Here is a 19,544-nt window from a genome sequence, read left to right as displayed (position 1 = left end):
CTAAATGTCCAACCATTTTATCAACATATTCAATGTCAATAATAACGTCAAATTAACGCATTATTTTACGCTAACTATATTAATGTTACTTTCACATTATTATTATTTTTGCTCAAAACATAATTTGTAGTCTCATGAAAATTATATAAAATTTAAAGTCTATGTCTACACCCCTGCTATTAGAAACACTTTATGTTTAGAGATATTTTCAAGGCTAGGTCTCGTGGAAACTTGTTCTAAATGGATTAAGAGAGATTTCTCCTCCGACCCCATTACCAAAAATATTCTCTGTCGCCCGTCCCTACCTTGTCAAAAAAAACTAACTTATTATTTATTTATATATATATTATTAAAATTTGAATTTTTATTAAAGAATATTATATATATATATATATATATATATATATATATATATAAATAGATGAATCTGATCCGGATTATCGTGAGTTAGTTTAATCATTATGATGGGCGTGATCAAGTGCGCAAAAGTGTACTGTACGCTCAACTCGGTCTCCTAATCCAACGGTCCAAACAGAATTATGGAGTATAGTTGTCTGAAAATTTTGCGCCTTGAACGACAACAATAATAGTTTGGTGTGGTCCACAGTAAGCTGCCAAAACTGTTCAAAATTAATAATTCCCCTACTTTTTAAGTTTTTATTTTATTTTATTTTATTTTGTAAGGATTAAGGACTAAAATAGATATTAAAGCTTATGATTTGAAAAAGCCATACTAAAATTAAAAGGTGGAGAAAGGAAAACAAATACTTTGCTTTCATAGGATATGGCTAAGAAATTATTAATATTATGAACGTGTGACTGGTTCTTAAATTATTGAGTTCGAATAATAAATTCGGGTTTGGTTTGGAAACTAGTTCGTTGCATCCTTATTCTCTACAGCTTTGGATTAAATGTCACATTCATGGGACACTTTTTTTTTTTTAATATACACGAAAAATCATATTTCTAAACTTTAAAATATTCAATAATATCTTTAAACGGTTTCAAAAATATTATAAAACTCTAAAAAGTTCAATTAATCCTTAAAAATACTAGGTTTTTAAAACACCATCAAATTTTAAAAATATTATTAATATCCTTTATTTTGGTAAAAGAAAATAATTATTACGAGTAATATATAAATGAAAAACTAAACTACCAACTAACTCCTAAAAAAAAAAAGAAAAATATAATACCAAAGAAATCCAAATTTTTAGATACAAGCTCCTTCGAATTAAGATAAAATATATTAATAAGTAAATCCTAAAAATAAGAAAAAACATAATATCAACCAACTCCATAATTAATTACATATCATAACAGTACAATTATAGTGTGAGGTGAAAAAAAAGAAAGTAGAATACAATCTGAAATGGAGTAAAAAAGAAGAAACAGTACAATTATAGTCTCTGTCTCTCTCTATCCCATTCATTTTCATTTACAAAATCATTTCAATAATTATCTATTTTCTTTTAAGAAGGAAATATTCACGGGATTCACAGTTTGCATCTTTGTATTCAATCAGTACATATTGGTCCTGAAAGTGAGAGCATTTCAGAGAACTTCCATCAAACCTCCTTCTTCTTCCTCTTCTTCTTCACCTTATTTTTGAATGGTGGGGTCCCTCTGCCCCTTCTTCAAACATCAACTCATTTGATCTCTCACCAAACTGGTAAGTTTTCTTTTCTTTAATCTCTCTCTCTCTCTCTCTCTTCTGCTCCCTTTGATTCAAATTTTTCATCTTCAACCTTGCAAATCTTGTCTTTTTGTACTTCTAATGGAGTTTTTTTTTTTGTTAATCCCTGCCTTTTTCTCTTTGTCCTTCACGAGGAGCTGTCAGATTATACCCTTTTTCAAACCCAAAACCAGACCCATCTTCGATCTTCTTCTTTTGAACGTTTTGGATCCATCTTTTCTGTTTCTTTTTGTCTCTCTTCTGGGTGTATGCGTATCCAGTTCTCTCTGTTTTTTTTTTTTGTTTTTTTTTCCCTCTGTTTCTAACCCGAATTGTTAAAACCCAGATTGGATTTTGGGTGTTGTGAATGTGATTCAAACTTTTACTGCTTATTGTTTCTTTCTCTAGGTTTGTGTAGGATCCCCAATTGGCTCTGTTTCTCTCTCTAGCCTTGTGCGTTGGGATATTCATTTGGGCCACTTTTGACTCTGTTTTTGGTTTGGTACTCAGAGTTTCAGAGAACGAGAATCAGAATGGGGAAGGCAACGAGGTGGTTGAGGACGTTATTGGGGATGAAGAGAGAAAAGAACGCCGATCAGAATTCATGTGATAAAAGAGAGAAGAATCGCTGGAGTTTCTCCAAATCTGGGAAGGAATTCACTGGAAAAGTTCAGAATCTGCCACCGCCGCCGCCGAGAAAAGCGGTGGCCGACGCCGATTGGCAGAGATCCTATAATACAGAAACAGAGGAAGAGCGGAATGAGCATGCGATTGCCGTCGCCGCCGCGTCGGCTGCTGCTGCTGATGCAGCCATGGCGGCTGCTCAGGCGGCAGTGGCGGTTGTTAGGCTGACGAATCAAACCAGAGGAGGTGCTCTGTTCTATGGAGGGAATGAGATTATGGCGGCTCTTAAAATTCAAAACGTTTTCAGGGGATTTTTGGTAAGGGAATATTTTTCATTAAAACTGGGAGTGTACGTTACTAATCGTTTTAACGTATCAGTTAATTTGAAATATGAAATGTGAATTGCAGGCAAGAAAGGCGCTACGAGCGTTAAGAGGATTGGTGAAATTACAAGCTTTAGTTAGAGGATTTCTCGTTCGAAAACGAGCTGCTGCAACTTTACAGAGCATGGAAGCTCTGTTCCGAGCACAAACCACCGTCCGATCACAGCGTGCTCGTAGTCGTTCCAATAACGAAGAGAACAAATCCCAACCGGAGAAGTCGGCGGACATCGACGTCAGATCCCTTTACTCCAACGAAATTGAAGACCCAAAAATCGTGGAAATCGACACACTCTTCAGAAGACCCAAATCAAGATCCCGTCGATTCAACAGCCTTCTCCCGGAGCTGGCGGACGACCGGGCATCGCCGTATCTCTGGACAATGGCGTCGCCGGCGAGATTCTCGGGAGGGGAGTGGTTTTTTGCGGGGGGAGAGGAATGTGGGCGGATGTCGACGCCGACGGCACATAGCACGCCACGAGTGGGGAACAGCGGGTGGGGGGCGGCGGCAGGGGTAGCGACGCCGACGAGGAGCGTGTATGGGGAGGGGTATTTTCGTGGATATTCGAATTATCCGAATTACATGGCGAGTACGCAGTCGTTTAAGGCGAAATTGAGGTCGCGAAGTGCGCCGAAACAGAGGCCGGAGGTGTGGACGAAGAAAAGGGCGGCGTGGAATGAGGTGATAGGGCCGAGAAACAGCATTAGCAGCGTTAGGATGCACAAAAGTAGCCGCGGAGAAGAAGAAGAAGGATTTTATGAACTGTGAAATTTTTTCTTCTTTTTTCTTTTTTCTTTTTTCTTTTTGTTTTTTTTGGGTGTTTGTGTAAATTCATCGTTTCACAATCAAACTTAAATTGGGTATTTTGATTTTAATGTTTTCTTAATTTTTAAATTTTAATGCTTAAAAAAAAAACGTCAGTAAATATTTAGTCTTCAATCAACTTTAAAAAGAACTTTTTCAAATATTTTTTTTAACTGTATAAAAATTTTTTTTAAAAATACGTTTATAATTTTGAAAAACATAAACCTTTAAAAATAATTTTTTAAAAAGTTCAAAATTACTTTTAATATTTTTTTAAAAAAATAACAAATCTAAAAAATATTATGAATATTTAAAAACAACAATAAAAAATTTTAGGTAAAACTTTAACTATGAAAGATTAACTTGCCCTAATAATGATTATATTTATAGAATAATTTCTCTCTTTCAGGTATAATATCAATTTATAACCTAAAAGATAAATTTGAAATAATATACAAATGAGATTTGGCTACGTTAGGATTAAAATAAAAAATTTATTTTAATATATTAGATATTAAAATATATATATATATATATATATTTTTAATTTGGACATGTATCTGTACCGTACAAAATCTAGATTTCTTTTGATCTCTTTCTAATCTCTCGTGGCTTTCAAGACAAGATATTCAACAATTGATTAAATTTGTGCTGTTTTTTGTGATAAAATTTCTTTAATGTTGTTTGATTTTTCAAGATTTTCTTCTCGGAAGTCCACTGTGAAAATGTATCATCAAAATCTATATCCTTTAAGGTACATTATCTTCCATTGTATCGCTATATCCTTTGAGGTACATCATCTTCCATTGTATCACAACACTTCTATCTTAAATTGTTAAATTTACAATTGCACATATCCTATTTTCTCCCTGACACCAACCATTCATGTTCAAGTTTTGTTGAGATTTTAATACAATTGCACATATCCTATTTTCTCCCTGACACCAACCATTCATGTTCAAGTTTTGTTGAGATTTTAATGCTTATTTCATTGCCTCCTTGCTTATTCTCTTGGACATCAAACTTATCAAGAATCTCATCACATCACTTAGGCGAATGACCTCGACCTTTTACTTACCCTTCAAAAGGGGAATTTTTTTCATGAAGCTTGCTTGAATACTCATAGCTTGAAGTCCCCTCTCTTCCAATTTGTCCACTCTCTTTGACATTCTCTAAATCTTTCTGCTCAAATTTATGTATGGACTCCAAACTAGAGTTAACACCTTTGACGATTTGCTCTATTAGATTTGATAGTATGGTAAAAGTGATTCAATTTAGCAATGGAGATAAATTAAGAGAATCCGATCCAATTATTCTCATAATAGTTATGTTTTCCTACTATTACCTTTCACCTTTTCTTCCAAGATATATAATTCATGTTCGACAACTTTTTCTTAGACTATCAATCCTTGTGCTTTGTATCCACCTTTGATGGACAATATATTATTGCTCCAACTTTCACTTTCACTTGCATTCCTTTCACTGTCTCTCATCTGCTTAGTTATTGCTTCTTGGCTGACAGACATCTAAGTAGAAAAAACTTCCATATTCCAGTAGCAATTCATGGATGATGTTCCTTTTTCTCCGATGATGGACTACGAATCTATCGACATTTAACTTATCTTGTGAAAGTGTTGAACAATTTTAATGTCGCATTGTGAGATTAATAATAATTCGTTCTCTAAAAGTTGTAGCCTTGTATTGCTCAGAGAAAAGCATCGGCTTGTGAGAGAAAAGCATCGGCTTGTGACTTGCTGTTATTTCTAGGATGAAGAAGTGTAACGTCCAACAAAAAAAAAAAAAAAAAAAAAAAAAAAAAAAAAAAAAAAACGGCCGAGGGGCAAAAAGGACATTTTACCCCTCAGCCCATTATAGGGGTCTTGAGCGTCCTCCTCAGAGTTCCTGCAAAAGAAGAAGAGTGAGAGAGAAGGACTGAGAGAAGGTTTGAGAGAGAGAGAACGGATTTGCCGGAGTTTCCGTCGGAGAGTCGCCTATAGAATCCATTCCCTACTAAGACCTGTACTCTGGAGCCCTTCTTGGAGTGAAGTAAGAACTCGTGTGGAGATTTCCTCCTCTTTCCTCAAGATCAGAAACAAAAAAAAACCCAAGGTAAGATTTCGAACTATACCTTCCAGATCTGGGATCTTTGTTGAGGAGTAGAATGATTAAGTCTACTACCTTCTTCTAGGGAAGATTCGCCGCTGATCTTGGTGAGGAAAACGGACGAAACGACGAGATCGGAGAGACTACCCAAGAACGGTAAGGATTTGACCGGACTCTTTCCGACGCTCATAACTCACCTTATGACTAAACAAAATCAAGAAAGAAATACTAGCACGTAGGTAGATAGATGATCTAAATCGTTGTTGAAGAAACCATTTCTGTTTGGATTAAGAATCGAAAAACAGAAAATGGAGAGTACCTCGGAAACTAACCGGAAAACTTTGATTCTCTGCTAGGAGGAGGGAGAAACCGCCGGCGTACCACGTGGCAACCAGCTAGAGGGCCGCGTGCGCCAATCGCCCCCGGACACGCGTCGAGCGCCGCCTGGGAAAACGCGGCTCCAGCTCTCCTGCAACACGCGTCTCTGGCTACGCGACCCGACCCGTGCGCCTCGGCTGACCCGATACCCACACGGCGAACCGAATCAAGTTGACGACCCGCGGTCCACCCGAATCACTGCTTTCGACCCGGACCCGCGACCCGCGACCCGCGACTGCAGAAATCTCTGGGCGCGTGACACTCGCGCGTGGGATCTGCGAGTGGCTGCTCCCGGCGTGTGACTGGCGCGTGGAGGCGCGTGTAAGCTGATTTTTGGCCCGATCGACTTCTGTTTTCCCTAGTTTCCCCCTGATCCATATCCTAACTCCATTTGTTTGTATGAAATAGGACCTTATTGAGGAAAAATCACCCCCTTTCGATACGCCAAGTGTGTGGAAACGCTGCGTAAGGGCACGTAGCATCCAAGTAAGTCGCCACACGGAATTTAGGAAGTAATACTTGTAGGAACCGCTTGGGATGCATGCATGCTAGTTTGAATTACCTTAGGTTGTAGCTTTCCGTAATGATCTCCAGGATGCATGCATGCTAGTTTGAATTACCTTAGGTTGTAGCTTTCCGTAATGATCTTGGAGAAATAGATTATTGAAAGTAAGATGTATGCTGTGATTTGTTATGAGAGTTACTTGGATACTGCTTATATGCTTTTAATTCCCATTTTATTTTATGCATATGTATATCTTTTTGCTGAATGGAGGATGGGAAAATTGCGAACTCTGTGCTCCGGGAGTTGATGGATGTTATCACCCCGTCGAGCTTGTATGATTACTTTGCATGAAATGTGTTTGAGGTTTTTGGATAATAGTTATGTACGTACTCGGTTATTTTCATGGCCACCTTTATGAATAAGACTAGAAGACTATGGTTAGAGCGACAAGCCATCAAGGGATAGACTTAACCTTTCCCTATTAGTTTAACAGACCATCACGGCACATGAAACATCCTTAGAATACCCTTAGGCTACTTGTGTGTGGATGGTGATATAGCTTCGTGGGGGACCAACGGGTTCCTGATCAGGACTCGACTGCTCGATAGCCGTTTAGTATGGGAAACGGGATACCCACGTCGTAATTGACCGTTTAGCTGGATGGAATAGGGGAGGTAGCCCTCCCAAATACAGGGGGATTATCATGGGTCTAGGGGGTTGCAGCTCACTTCCTAGGCAAGACCCCAGATAATCTCATACCCATGCCGAGGTAGCCACTCGTAAGGCACCAGTCCAACACAGGTTAGCATAAAAGGAACTCTATGGGTTTAAATAAAAGGTCTAAGAACCAAAGAAGTCCAAAGGGACAAGTTCCAAGAGAGTAAGCCCTAATGAGGTAAGGCCAGATTCAGTTGTTCTAGAGCCAAAGGAGAGTCCGTGATCGTTTGCTAAGTTTAGGGTGCGATAAGAGCCTACAAGTAGGTGGCTTACTGAGTATAATTTTTATACTCATTCCTGTTATACCCTTTTTTTTTTTTTCAGGTACGTGAGGCGTCGAGTCAAGAGAGGGCGCGTCGATCGATGTGGGTTGTCACAGAGGAAGCGTGTCCCGGGGCGTCAATCTAGTATATTGAATAGTTCACTTTGACCTTAATGTTTCTTTTCTTGTTTTTACCTAGGCACTTATGTCCTTTTAAATAAGATACGTTTTTCTTTGAAACAAATGATTTCCTTGAATTTCTCGTATATACATTACATGTCATACAATGTTAGTCACGGCTTAAAGATTATGTTTTTTTTTTTTTGGGTCCTGACAAGAAGTAACTGAGGCTGGTTCAAGGAGGAAGTCTGAAGGTGTTAGCCAATTGAAGAATCACTCACTGAAGCATCAAACATGAGTGGAATTGATGAGTACGAACACTCCTTAAACGGGGCTATCAGGAATGTTCATTCTTTCAAAATGCTCTCTCTCATGCCTCTTCTATCCATTACAGAGATGAATGAAGTGGAAAGTTTCAAAGAATTAGAAGCTCCAGCAGCTCAGTTTCTTGGTGGAGAGATCAGAAAAGCAACTCTCTTAAGAACTCTGCATAACAGATAGCCATTTAGATTAATCTCTGTCTAATAAAGAGTGTAGTGGTTCCTATCTTTAAATTACTATTCATTCCTGCTTTTGAATCAAACATCGATGCAGTGTATCATTTGGAAGAAAATAAGATATGGGATTTTCGTGTAATTGAGAATCATGTACAACTCACTCTCATTAATGCTGAGAGATTCAATAAAAATTGGGTTATAAAGTTAGGGAAAGAATGACCAATTTAAAGTGTAAAGGGATCAAAAGCTCTCATTATATACAGGAATGGAAGCAGTTCTCCTACAAGAACCCAAAGTACTAACTTGGAGGGTTTGGAAGAGTGTGATAAGAAGACCTGTGGGTGTCCAACCCACCTGCTGCATACCTCTTTCATGCATTCTTCACTCTCCTGCTGCTGTAACCATTTTCCTTCTTTGGAACATCTTCTATGCTCTTCACACTTGATAGCGATGTAAAAGACTAAGACTTCCCCCTGATAGAACATGGATAGTCCTCTCCAGCACATCCAGTAGTTACTGTTATTAGGACAGATTCAGCAGTTTATGATTTAGTGAAAAGGGAAATTACAGGGAAGTTTAGGCTTTGTGGGGGGAAAGGAAGATGTCCACTGGTTTTGATTCAACGGGTTACCTTAAGATTCTTAGGATACTTTGGAAACGAAGGGATAAGCTCAAATAAAGGGGGAAGAACTGAAAATCTATCCATCCAACTAAGAACAAGGGTCGATGTCTTTCTTTTCTGTGCCTCTTATGAATCTTATCTGGAGATTGCTGCTTTCTTAATAATTGACTATGCTATATTTTCAATAACAAATATAAATAATGTTACTTTATATTATATATAATACATTATGTGATGCGACTCTGTTAAATAATAATAATAATTTAAAAAAACAGCACCCACGAACGCTGCAGGTGTACGAGGAGGTTTCATAAGGTCTCAACACGAAAGTGCAATGGCTTATCAGTCCAATCAATGCAGGGTGTAGAGTGTAGAGGATGATCGCAGAGTGGCGTTCTGCTCTCCTAAACCTCTCTCCCTTATTCATCATAGCTTCACTACTTATTGTCTAGAATCTATGGGCTTTAAGGCTTTCAAAAACTCTGCTCCTTCTCCGAAACCTTATACAATATTCCCTTCAGTTCTATCAAAGAGACGGGTGATCCAGTCCGAGGCTTAAAAGACCTTCAAAGATTCTTTCTTGAAACTGAGGTTCAGTGATCCTCCGAGGCTTAAAAGACCTTCAAAGATTCTTTCTTGAAACTGAGGTTCAGTGATTTCACCCGAGGCTTAAAAGACGACCTTCAAAGATTCTTTTTTAAAATTGAGGTTTATTCATTTTTACACGCAAGTACGTAACTCAACAAGACATTTTCTTTATGGAACAATCAAATGAAAGAAGCCTAAACCTAAGCTAAAAACTCATGAGATCCTAAATCAATTGAAAAGAGGAACAAATGATAAAAGAATGAGGGTTAAGGAAGACACTAGACCCTTAAAAGAGTTACAAATGACAGAAGAAGGATGAGTGTTAGAGACACTAGACCCGAAAAAAAAAGTGGGTCGTGAGATCATAACAACTGAAGAAAACATTATCTCCTCACAGTAAATTTGAGGTATTCCACTTACCATCCATTTATGCACAATGTGTTAAAAAGACAACATATGACTCGGGCTTTACACAAAGCCAAATTCAGAAAAAATGGAAAGATGGGGGACAAAATAGCGTAGCAGAGTTCTTATTGCATCATTCAATGGTGATGGTTAATTGATGGATCCATCACAAAGTCAACGCACAACCATGTTGTTGCAACATCTCCAACAAATGTCAATTGTCTACCACTTAATTACATAGGTGGGAGAGAACTATGTTCACAGGACCCATTAAAGGGGGGATCAATGTTTTGTACATAACTCCTCATTTTCATTATATTCAAGTAATAAAATCAATCATATACTTTGATAGACAAAATACGAAACGTTATAGTGTAACACCTAAGACTAGGAAAATAAACAAACTAGAATTTAAATTAGATAACAAGAATTGGAAACCAGAGATCTAAATCTTGTATTTCCTAAATATCTAAAGAATCGTTCAACATCTCTGGATGAGAAACATTTCTGATACAGACGCATGCAAACACAAGACCAACAGAACAATTAAATACTTCGCAGATATTAAAATTTTCATTACAAGCAATGTACTCTACAATTGCCTCGAAAGATAAGAAGAGAAGACGCTATTCATTATGTTTCAGAAATGAGATTCTGACATACAGAGAAAATTAAAGAATATTCATATAGGACTTGTTATGATTATTAATCAAGCCATATTATAGAAAACTCGTGTTCAGTCCATATATGACCATATTGAAGATTGCGAACCCTAAAAATGTTCAAAGAATCAAAACAAATCCCAAAAAGAAATGAGTCCAACTTCACGACAAAGGAGATTAAAACGAGAACCGGTAATCACCAAATCCATAAATCGATTGTTAACAAAAAAAAAAAAAAAAGATCGGAAAAAATAATTTGAATCGACTCGAGGAAGAGAGATTTAAAAGAGGAAGAAAAATGTGATGTAGAGAAGATGATTGTTGAAAAATCAACGGTGGATGAATCACAACTGCCCACCTTCCCTTGAAGATTGGATGTTGCAGGGAACTCTTTCGGAACAGAGTGCACTGAAATTAGCACTACGCCGATACACACAATCCCTGCTTTTTCAACCTCTAATACTCAAACTCAGAGCCATTGATATCAGAAATCAGATCGGAAAATAAAAAGAGAAAAAAAAAAAAAAAAAAAAAAAAAAACGAAGCAGACGGCGGAAGAGCGAACTGAAATCTAATCGATGAAGCCACTTGAAATCCATAGGGGGGGCAGTGGTTATAAAGGGGACGAACCGCGGCTAGGGCTTCGTGGATTGATCGTTACTCATTGAAATTACGAATATGCCATCCGATCAAAACGGTGCGTTTTTACATAAATATGTGCTTTTTTGTTTTTAAGGAAAATAGTTGATAATTTGTCCTTTATTTTCATATTTAGTACTGGGAGGGGTGGGGCTTGAACTTCCAAGTTAAGCTCATTTCAACTATTTGCAACTTTTTTCTGTCACATGTTACTTTTACAAAATAATATATTTTAGGTTCTCTTTTTTTTATCTTTATCTCAAATTAATTGTTGGATGATAAAGTAAATTTTCTGTTAATTATCAATAATTTATTCTTAAATCACTCTAATCAAATCATAATTAAACCAAAAAAATTTTAACTGAATGAAAACCTACCTTGGTTTATTCACCTACCTTGGTTTATTCGATATCGAATAAAGTTATTCATCATTTATTTTTTAATCTTCACCTTAATTTAAATTCATTTTAAAAGTCTAAGATTAAAAATTGATTTTATTGTATTTTCTAAATTTAAAAAGTAATCGTGGTTTATTCTTCAAGTTTTCTTCAACATATAGAAATAGTAGTTGAATGGTTGGACTCTAATCCATGTAAAGATTCAAAAAAGTTTTTAATTAAATTCCGAATGTGTTTGAAGAGTTATCAAATTATATTATTTAATTATTTCATATTTAATTTAAAATTATTGTAGTAAGTATATCTATCTATCTATTAATTACTATTTTTAATTATTTCTAAAAGGTTTGATAATCGGATAAATCAAGCAAACTAAAAAATATATATATTATTTTGTAAAGACCCGTTTCACCATCTAGGATTGTCTCACTCACTCAACATGATGCAGGGGAGGAAACCAGATGTTCGGTAATTTATGTATCTAATATAAATGGTAGTGAAAAGTTTTTAAGTGGGACACCTCCTTTATGAAATAGATACTCATTACTCATCACAACTCTTAGTACGTATATTAAAAAACAAAATAACAATAATAAGTACAATCTCATACGTGTAATGCTTTCAAAAACTCATATTTGAAGCACTGTATTAAAAAAAAAAAAAAAAAAATACATAGAATGGGTATAAATCAGCGACCAAAATCACCACACTCTTTGCTTTTCATCCTGATTCTTCACACTGTTATTTTCTCTTAATAACAACTCATTACACAGCCATATAAGCAGGACACCAGCTCAAAATCCCAATTATGTATAGAATAGAAGGCATCTGAAATTGAGATCTCAATTACATGCCTTGATCAATCAGGTAATCTCCCAACTTCTCAACAATCATGTTGCACTGTCCTGGAGTCATGGGTTCATCATATAAACCAAATATCAGTGCTTGGTTTGTTTTCTTTACGGTGATTCCAGAAGTGCCCTGTCAAGTGGGTGCAGTAGGATAGATTAACACAAAAACAGATGCAACACATCCCAAAATGTACTGCAACTCTTGGGAGCTGAATTTCATTGCTTCATGCGTTCAAATAAGTTGCAGTATAAGCATAAGCATGTATGATAATTGGAAATTTCCCAAACTTGAAAAAATCATACCAACCATAAGTGGTGGAAATTTCCTCGGAACTGATTTGGATTGGAAAATGGTTGACAGTTCAATAAGAAAAGGCTAGAATCTTAGAAAAACAACAATGAAACTTTGACCAAAAAAAAAATGGCAATACTGTGAAAACATGCATGGTTTTTAAATATAAACAAGTCCAAGATGATTGCATCCCTTGATGTTAAGCAAAGGCAACAAAATGATCTTCCCAACAAGTTCAGGACACATTTATTCAACATCCTCTGGCAAGAAGGAAAAAAAGAAAGCCTAATGATGGGACTGTGAATTCAATACTGCATGATGTGTATTAGAGCAACCATAAAATAGAATCAACAGTTTTGATGATTGATTATCACAAGATCAAAGTGAATCATGGCAAGCAAGATATCAGGTACCAAAACGTATACCTTCTTTCCACGGATAACAGCTCCAGATTCCCCCTGGATAACCATGTACTTCGATCCAGCAAGGTACAATCCAGTCGGGGCAAGAGATCCAGGCTCATCAAAATCCTTCATAATGGCAGAAATCTCTTCTGGCTTGTACTAAATAACAAAAGAAGCTAAATGTTAATTCGTTCCAGAAACTACTATCAGCCAACAGAATTGCACTGAAAAATGTGCTTAAAACAACAAGAATATATAAACATTGCGGATACAAAGTTTGCAATCCAAACGCAACTAAATGTATAGGAAACAGGTTCCCTCAAGTTCCTGTTTACAGACATTTTCTTAGCAATTAATCCATTTCCCGATCCACGCTCTTGCATACGCTCATTGTCATGTCAATATACGAGAATAAAGCAATAGACATTTACGATATCTCAGCAAAGCAATCGAAAAATCTTTAAAAAAAATGGAAGGTCACAACTCTCAGATCTCAACAAGACCGTAATAACAAGCGATGCAGATAGTCGATTTTCGGCAAATGCGTCGCTCATTATATCCGACACAAAAAATCGTGGAGCCTATTAGATCATAACGTCTACAACAACTAAAAGATGGGGGAAAAAAACCAAGAATAGCATGGAATTGATAAAAAATAAAGGAATAAAAGTAAAAGTACTCCATTCCACAAGAGAATTTGATCAGACAATAGAGAAAAACCTGGGGGAATTCGGAGCTCTGAGCCCAAACAGAACCGTCATTACCAACTATAGCAGCGGCTTTGAGATGTTGACCATCGACCTCATACATCAACTGATCATCAATGTAAGATTGCCACGACATTTTCGATCTTCAGCGAGAATTGAATCAATCAAATTTCCTTTCTCCTTTGATTCTGGTTTCTTCGCTCTCCTTTCTGTGTGGTTCGGACAAGAAGATGGAGGGTATATATAGTGTTGTTCGAACTTGGAAAAGAGAAATGGACCTTCTTTGTGGGACCCGCGGTAGGACCGGACCGGTATGATTGAGTTTTGGTGGGTCCTTCCTGATGTGTTGTGAGCCGTTGATTTGGATTTGATCGAACGATTCCCGTTCACGTTTGCGAGGAATTCTTTTTAATCCAAAAGACTCGTTCGGGCAGATGGGGCTCTGATTCGCTGTATCCATAATCATTCTTCCCATTCTTCTTTTCTAGATGCAATCATGATCGTCCGATGCTCTTGGCTGGCCTTCCCCGGGCCCCACCTTCTTTTAATGAATAAAGTTGCTTTTTAACATTTATTTTAGTCCAGTCCAAATCAAAATTAAAAGGTCTCCTTTTTTCCAATTTGATTTTTAAAAAATAATAATAAATTGAAAGACCATTTTTTTTAGTATTCCAATAATAATAATAATAATAAAAAGGCATACAATCCATTAAAAACTAAGTTAAAGAATACTTGAAATAATGTACTTTATTAAAGCAATGATTTAATTATTGTAATAATTTAGTGTCTATATTGTTAAATTAGTAATAATTTAATTATAAACTTTAGTTTGTACTAGTTTAAAATTCTGTAATGATTTACCATGAAAATGTTATTAATTTTAACATTTTTAATGATTTATTATGAAAATTTTTATCAGTGTCAATTCTTATTAAATAGCAATTTGTTTTTTTTCTTTATAATTTATAAACACAAGTATAGAACCTGCATTAAATTTTAATATTTTTTATAATAAAAACAAAAACAATTGCAAAATTAAAAAATTATACTACTCTCAATGAAAAGAAAATCAAAATATAGAGGCCAAATGTCTTTTTGGTAATAAAAAATATAAATTATTTAATCGAAGTATAATTAAGGCAAAATTCTGAGCATACAACTCTGCATTATTGGCTAAGCCAGTTCATATATATATATATATATATATATATATATAGATATAAGTTACCCACGAAATTATTTGTTCCCAAAACTGCGAATATAAAGATAGGGAAAAGGAAAAGATGCCAAAGCTATGAAAAGGGCAAGAACTACCCGGGTTAATATTCAAAGTGAATAGGTGAAAAACTCCACAATTCACAGGGAGCAACTCAATGAATTGGAAACAAACTCATAATTTTACATCATCTGATGAGACTTTCATTCAAAAAATTTATTGCAAATTGCGGGACAAAGTCGAAACTGCTTCCAAGGCGAAGAACAACAAGAACAGACATTATCAGAAGTGGCGAGCTTGAAAACGCACACGTATCTATCTCATTGACTGTGGAACCTTCTGTTAACAGACTCGTAGGTCGGGACATTAATAACTGCAACGCCAAACATGAAGATTCATCAAGATGTCAGTCTTTGAAGACATAATTACATCAAGATTCGTTAATTAGAGTTAGGAGTTAGAAGATTACCATCTCCATAGGATGCCATTGTTAAAGGAGAAGACATAACTTTCTGAGCTATGTTAGTAATATCGTTCAAAGTGATCGAGTCTACAGCCTTTAAGAAGTGCTCAACAGGTTTCCTGCAATATTGAAAAAAACACGACACAAAAACTTAATACTGCAGAGGAGAAGGCCCATGGAGTAAAAGGAAATCAGAGGAAGATGTAAATATGCAAATGTGCTGGAGGCTAAGTTTAATCACACAAGGTACCTCTCTCCGTATGTCAAAATCTGCCTCCCAATATCCTCGGATACAATCATCTGCAAGATAAGGAAGTGTCAGCTTGCTTTTGTTTCTCCGACTTTATTTTTATTTTTTAAATGGAAGCTTCTGCTTTCAGTTCATACGTCAGCGCAGAAGTGAAAACAACCCCAAAAAACGGGGTCATTCAAAAGACAGAATGAGTGGGTGATAGAGAGAGTACCCTGGACTCCAGATTCATCAAAACTGCAGATTTTGTTGACTCTTTGGCACGGTTAAGTTGCACCTCGGAAACTGCAGCAGTAAACAGAGTGCAAGAAATATTAAACAGAGAAATTAAAAAAATATCAGAAATATAGACGAAAATTTGCAAACCTTGTCCAGGAGTTGCAATTGAGATTAGTTCTGATGCAGCAATATCAACGGCATGGGCCACAAAGTCAGAACCCTGCATCCACAGTTAGGGATTTGAAGTTGAAATTATGATAGTTAAGTAGATTAAAAAAATAATAATAAGGTAAGACGAACTATAATCAGACAGTAGCTCTGCTTATAGTTTTGAACCTATATCAAAAATCATTAGTAAGATTGAGCCTTACAGTACTAGCATAAATTCCAAACAGTCCCGTGTTATTGAAGATGCTGTTAAATGCAGAAAAAGATTGAATCTGCTGGTACTCATTCAAAACTCGGAGATCTGTTTCAAATCCAAAGCAAGTGTAAAGATTTAAACACACATTAATCAAATAACAAATTGAGGAGAGAATAAAGAACAAGCCAAAGATAAAGAGGGGAAGAAAAGGTTAATCAAATCTTAAACAGAGAACCCGTGTAATACTTACATAACCTCGAATGCATGCCTTTACCCGGGCCCCCAGCAGAAAATGAACCACCACCTCCCATAAGCATCTGCAGGATCGAGAGATTTTAATAGAATTCATAAGAGAATAATTAACGATCCAACAAGATAATTTGAAAAGTGTGTTTTAGTATAACAGGAAAATAAACATCTTTACGACAAGAAGTCAATAAAATGAGGCACCTGAAGAACAGTCAAAACAATGGCATCTTTCTCCTTATGCCAGCCACCAGGAACCTCAAAAGCCAGGGCAACATGCGTGCTCTGCTCAAATGAAAAGCCTACGTGAATATATGAAAATGAAGCAATAGAAAACAATATACCTGTGAGGTAACACTATAATGACCAAGTTTATCATTTTTCGTTTTTTATGATATGAGACAAAGTTTATCATTTTTCGTTTTTTATGATATGAGACAAAGTTTATCATCCACTCATCCATGGTCACTGGAACCGAAGGACAGATTATCTGTCTCGGCCAAGTAATAATCGATTATTTGATAATTGCCTTTCCTTTTCTGCCGTATGTTATTCTTAAATGGATAGAGATTTAGATGGGTTTAACTACCTCAGTCAAGGTCACAGTCTGGAGGACAATTATGAATAAATAATCAACAATACGTTTATAGTTTATACATACCCCACAGTCAGCTTGGCGACGATAATCCCCTCCAACATAGGCAGATTCTGGCACTTTAGGGCTAGGTACTTTGGGTAGGTCAGATAGAAGAGGTTCTGCAATGGATAAAAGCTCCTCATGTTCAACCCCAGATGCTGCCAGCACCATTCTAGGAGCAGTATAGTTATCCTGAAATCCAAAAGTGGAAATTCAAATACTGGAAAACAGAAAAGGAACAAAGAAATTAAATTACCTCATACTGAGGGAGGCAAATATATGAAGAAAAAAAAATTAGGTTGCATGGCCTTCCTCCTTGGAGGACAGGAAAAAAAAAAAAAAAAAGGAAAAAAAGCCAAAGACGAGGGTGGTCATAAAAGAATGCAAGATCTCACAGCAATAAATTCCTCCAAGATGGTGCCATCCAATCTGCTTAACGCATACTCTGGGGCCACAAGAGGGTTTGCAAGTGCACCAGAATACCCAGCAGAATGAATTGCCTCAAGAAGTAAGCCCTGTGGGTTATTTGAAAGTTCTGCAATTTCTGCTTTTAGCTTTTGCAGCTGTATGAAACACATGGAGTCAAAACATCAGCAACGAACACAGCAGTCCAAAACTACCATTTTTCATACAATAGTTATCATATGGAAAAACTTCTACAACGGCGGCTAGATGACCAATTACCTCTTCATTGATTTCCCAATCCAAGAAAACAGGATTCCTGACACAGTCTACAAGCAATTCCACCATTTCTGGACTATACGTCTTCAAAGCATCAAAAGTGTACCCCATTTGCTCTCGGGAGGCGGAGGCACCTGTGTTACCACCAATAGCTTCAACTTCCCTAACAATGCGCAAATGGCTTCGGTTTGTCGTACTCTTGAAGGCCAACCTTTCCAACAAATGTGATGCTCCAGAAGACACTGGGGTCTCATATATGGAACCACAATCAAGATATATCCCAATAGAGGCTGCAGGGTTCTGGTTAGAAAACCAGTCTAAAACTTGTCAGAATGATGCATAGATAAATATGTTAACTATAAAAAATTAAAACAAGAAGAGCCTAGATGTACAGTAAGTTCCAAACTCCATACATACCGAAGAAGTTTCTGAAGCTATCCTGACACCATTAGGAAGAGTTGTAATCTTGGTCTTGCTTGGTTCAACGTAATCAGGGAGTGGTGGTGGTAGGGTAATACCAGATAGAGGTGTTTCCAATGGCGGAAGAGAGCTTGAACGTTCTCCAGTCAGCCAGCTAAAAAAGCCCCCAGACGTTGGTCTTGCAGCAACTGCACCCGATGTAGCAAACCTGGATGCCCCCAAATTGGCCGCATGGTTCTAACTCCGTGCAATTACAGTACAAAAATAAGAAACCGCGAATGGTTTTTATAAGAACTTGCTACTTGTTTCTTAAAAAGTTCATTTGCACGAGCACTCTCAATCTCTTGAAAGTTAACAAAACAAACAATGCCAAGCAGCCATTCCAAAAAACATTCATGCGAGATACACAATGCAGGAAATGCAATTTCAAGGTATAAATCTAGTTTAAAATAGGAATAAAAAGCCCATACTCCATCCAAACGAAGAACCATTTTAATGTAAAAAATTACAGCAACCACAACTGTAATGATAATGCCAATTAGTCGCATAATCAAGACATTAAAATGAGTGCCCATCGCTCCAATGGCCGAATGGATGGAGCATAAGCATTTTTCATTCTAAGCATCCAATGACTATCTAACCAATACAGGATCCAAAGGGATTGTCAAGCTTTCAATCGTCAAACGAAAATCATATGCAGAAGAGGTCAAACAGCAGCCAACATACAGAAAACAAAGACCAGATCTATAACGCCGTCATCTTTCTTCGATTCCCAAAAGATATTCACTGAAAACATCAATCTTCCTTCTCACAGTTTGGAAAAACAAAAAAAAAAAAAAAAAAAAACTTCGAAAGCAGAAAGTTGATGCACAAAAGGAACGTCTTGACTGACCTTGAGCGATCTGAGTCGTGAACCGGCGATTCTATGCATGGTGGAGACTAGTCGCAGTGAACCCTAGAGAGGCTTGAAGCTCGCCTTATTTTTCCCTCGAGTTCCGTTTTTCAAAGAAACCCCAATGGTGGCTATGACGGGGCGGTAGAAGGAAATGCTTTGCTTTTGTTCCTGGAACCAATAAATCTGCGGTAAAAAAACATAAAAATTATCACAGTAATTCTACTTATTTACTCCAATAAAAAAACGTTTTCACCCTTAAACTTATCTACTTTATAACTTCTTCAAAATTAAAATATTATTGTTATTGATTACTTGCAAATAAAAAAGATATATGATCACCATAATATAAATATTTATATATATATATATATATATATCTAAACTAATTAAAATGCCTTTTTTATTTTTTATTTTATTTAATATCTAAATTAAATTTAAAAAATGTACGATTTAAAAAGAAATACTAATTATTTTAAATTTCACCCAATTTGAGAAAATATATAATTTAAATACTTCTAA

The 19,544-nt window shown here is 36.3% G+C and overlaps 3 protein-coding genes, 1 long non-coding RNA gene and 1 other non-coding gene across 10 annotated transcripts; 2 read left to right on the top strand and 3 right to left on the bottom strand.

Moving 5' to 3' along the window:
- Positions 1 to 1,537: 1,537 nt before the first annotated feature.
- Positions 1,538 to 3,555, top strand: LOC111791889 (protein IQ-domain 26). 2 transcript variants are annotated; one of them, XM_023673391.2, is made up of 3 exons: positions 1,538 to 1,672; positions 2,186 to 2,616; positions 2,708 to 3,555. In XM_023673391.2, exons 2-3 carry the CDS (start codon positions 2,209 to 2,211, stop codon positions 3,446 to 3,448), a joined length of 1,149 nt encoding a protein of 382 aa, XP_023529159.1. In that variant the 5' UTR covers positions 1,538 to 1,672; positions 2,186 to 2,208; the 3' UTR covers positions 3,449 to 3,555. The 2 variants fall into 2 exon arrangements, with proteins under 2 accessions (XP_023529159.1, XP_023529158.1); XM_023673390.2 differs by lacking the exon at positions 1,538 to 1,672 and adding an exon at positions 1,686 to 2,083.
- A 1,794-nt stretch (positions 3,556 to 5,349) lies between these two features.
- Positions 5,350 to 8,205, top strand: LOC111795833 (uncharacterized). Of its 5 annotated transcripts, none has more exons than XR_015420451.1 (6): positions 5,350 to 5,593; positions 5,673 to 5,743; positions 5,944 to 6,286; positions 6,374 to 6,451; positions 7,512 to 7,880; positions 7,964 to 8,205. It is a non-coding gene; the product is annotated as an uncharacterized LOC111795833 (long non-coding RNA). The 5 variants fall into 5 exon arrangements; XR_015420454.1 differs by having other exon boundaries at positions 5,355 to 5,593; positions 7,512 to 7,594; positions 7,788 to 8,205; XR_015420453.1 differs by having other exon boundaries at positions 5,356 to 5,593; positions 7,512 to 7,594; positions 7,791 to 8,205.
- Positions 8,206 to 10,644: 2,439 nt separating this feature from the next.
- On the bottom strand, positions 10,645 to 10,791 carry LOC111791939 (small nucleolar RNA snoR135). The gene has a single exon (XR_002814729.1). It is a non-coding gene; the product is annotated as a small nucleolar RNA snoR135 (small nucleolar RNA).
- A 1,113-nt stretch (positions 10,792 to 11,904) lies between these two features.
- On the bottom strand, positions 11,905 to 13,862 carry LOC111790832 (profilin-1). Its single transcript, XM_023671918.2, has 3 exons — positions 13,648 to 13,862; positions 12,949 to 13,086; positions 11,905 to 12,361 (listed from the first exon to the last, which is right to left on the bottom strand). The coding sequence occupies exons 1-3, from the start codon at positions 13,768 to 13,770 to the stop codon at positions 12,227 to 12,229; spliced, it is 396 nt and encodes a 131-aa protein (XP_023527686.1). The 5' UTR covers positions 13,771 to 13,862; the 3' UTR covers positions 11,905 to 12,226.
- Positions 13,863 to 14,927: 1,065 nt separating this feature from the next.
- Positions 14,928 to 19,184, bottom strand: LOC111790829 (mitochondrial-processing peptidase subunit alpha). Its single transcript, XM_023671914.2, has 13 exons — positions 19,023 to 19,184; positions 18,128 to 18,367; positions 17,714 to 18,010; positions 17,425 to 17,592; positions 17,054 to 17,221; positions 16,597 to 16,677; positions 16,397 to 16,463; positions 16,154 to 16,251; positions 15,930 to 16,002; positions 15,778 to 15,848; positions 15,564 to 15,613; positions 15,320 to 15,432; positions 14,928 to 15,223 (listed from the first exon to the last, which is right to left on the bottom strand). The coding sequence occupies exons 1-13, from the start codon at positions 19,059 to 19,061 to the stop codon at positions 15,171 to 15,173; spliced, it is 1,518 nt and encodes a 505-aa protein (XP_023527682.1). The 5' UTR covers positions 19,062 to 19,184; the 3' UTR covers positions 14,928 to 15,170.
- Between the last annotated feature and the right edge of the window lie 360 nt (positions 19,185 to 19,544).

Source organism: Cucurbita pepo, chromosome 3 (genome assembly GCF_057944985.1).
Source record: "Cucurbita pepo subsp. pepo isolate OVF chromosome 3, ASM5794498v1, whole genome shotgun sequence".
NCBI classification, from domain to species: Eukaryota; Viridiplantae; Streptophyta; class Magnoliopsida; order Cucurbitales; family Cucurbitaceae; genus Cucurbita; species Cucurbita pepo.
Note: the sequence above shows the minus strand (reverse complement) of the source record. Positions and strands in the feature narration are given on the sequence as shown.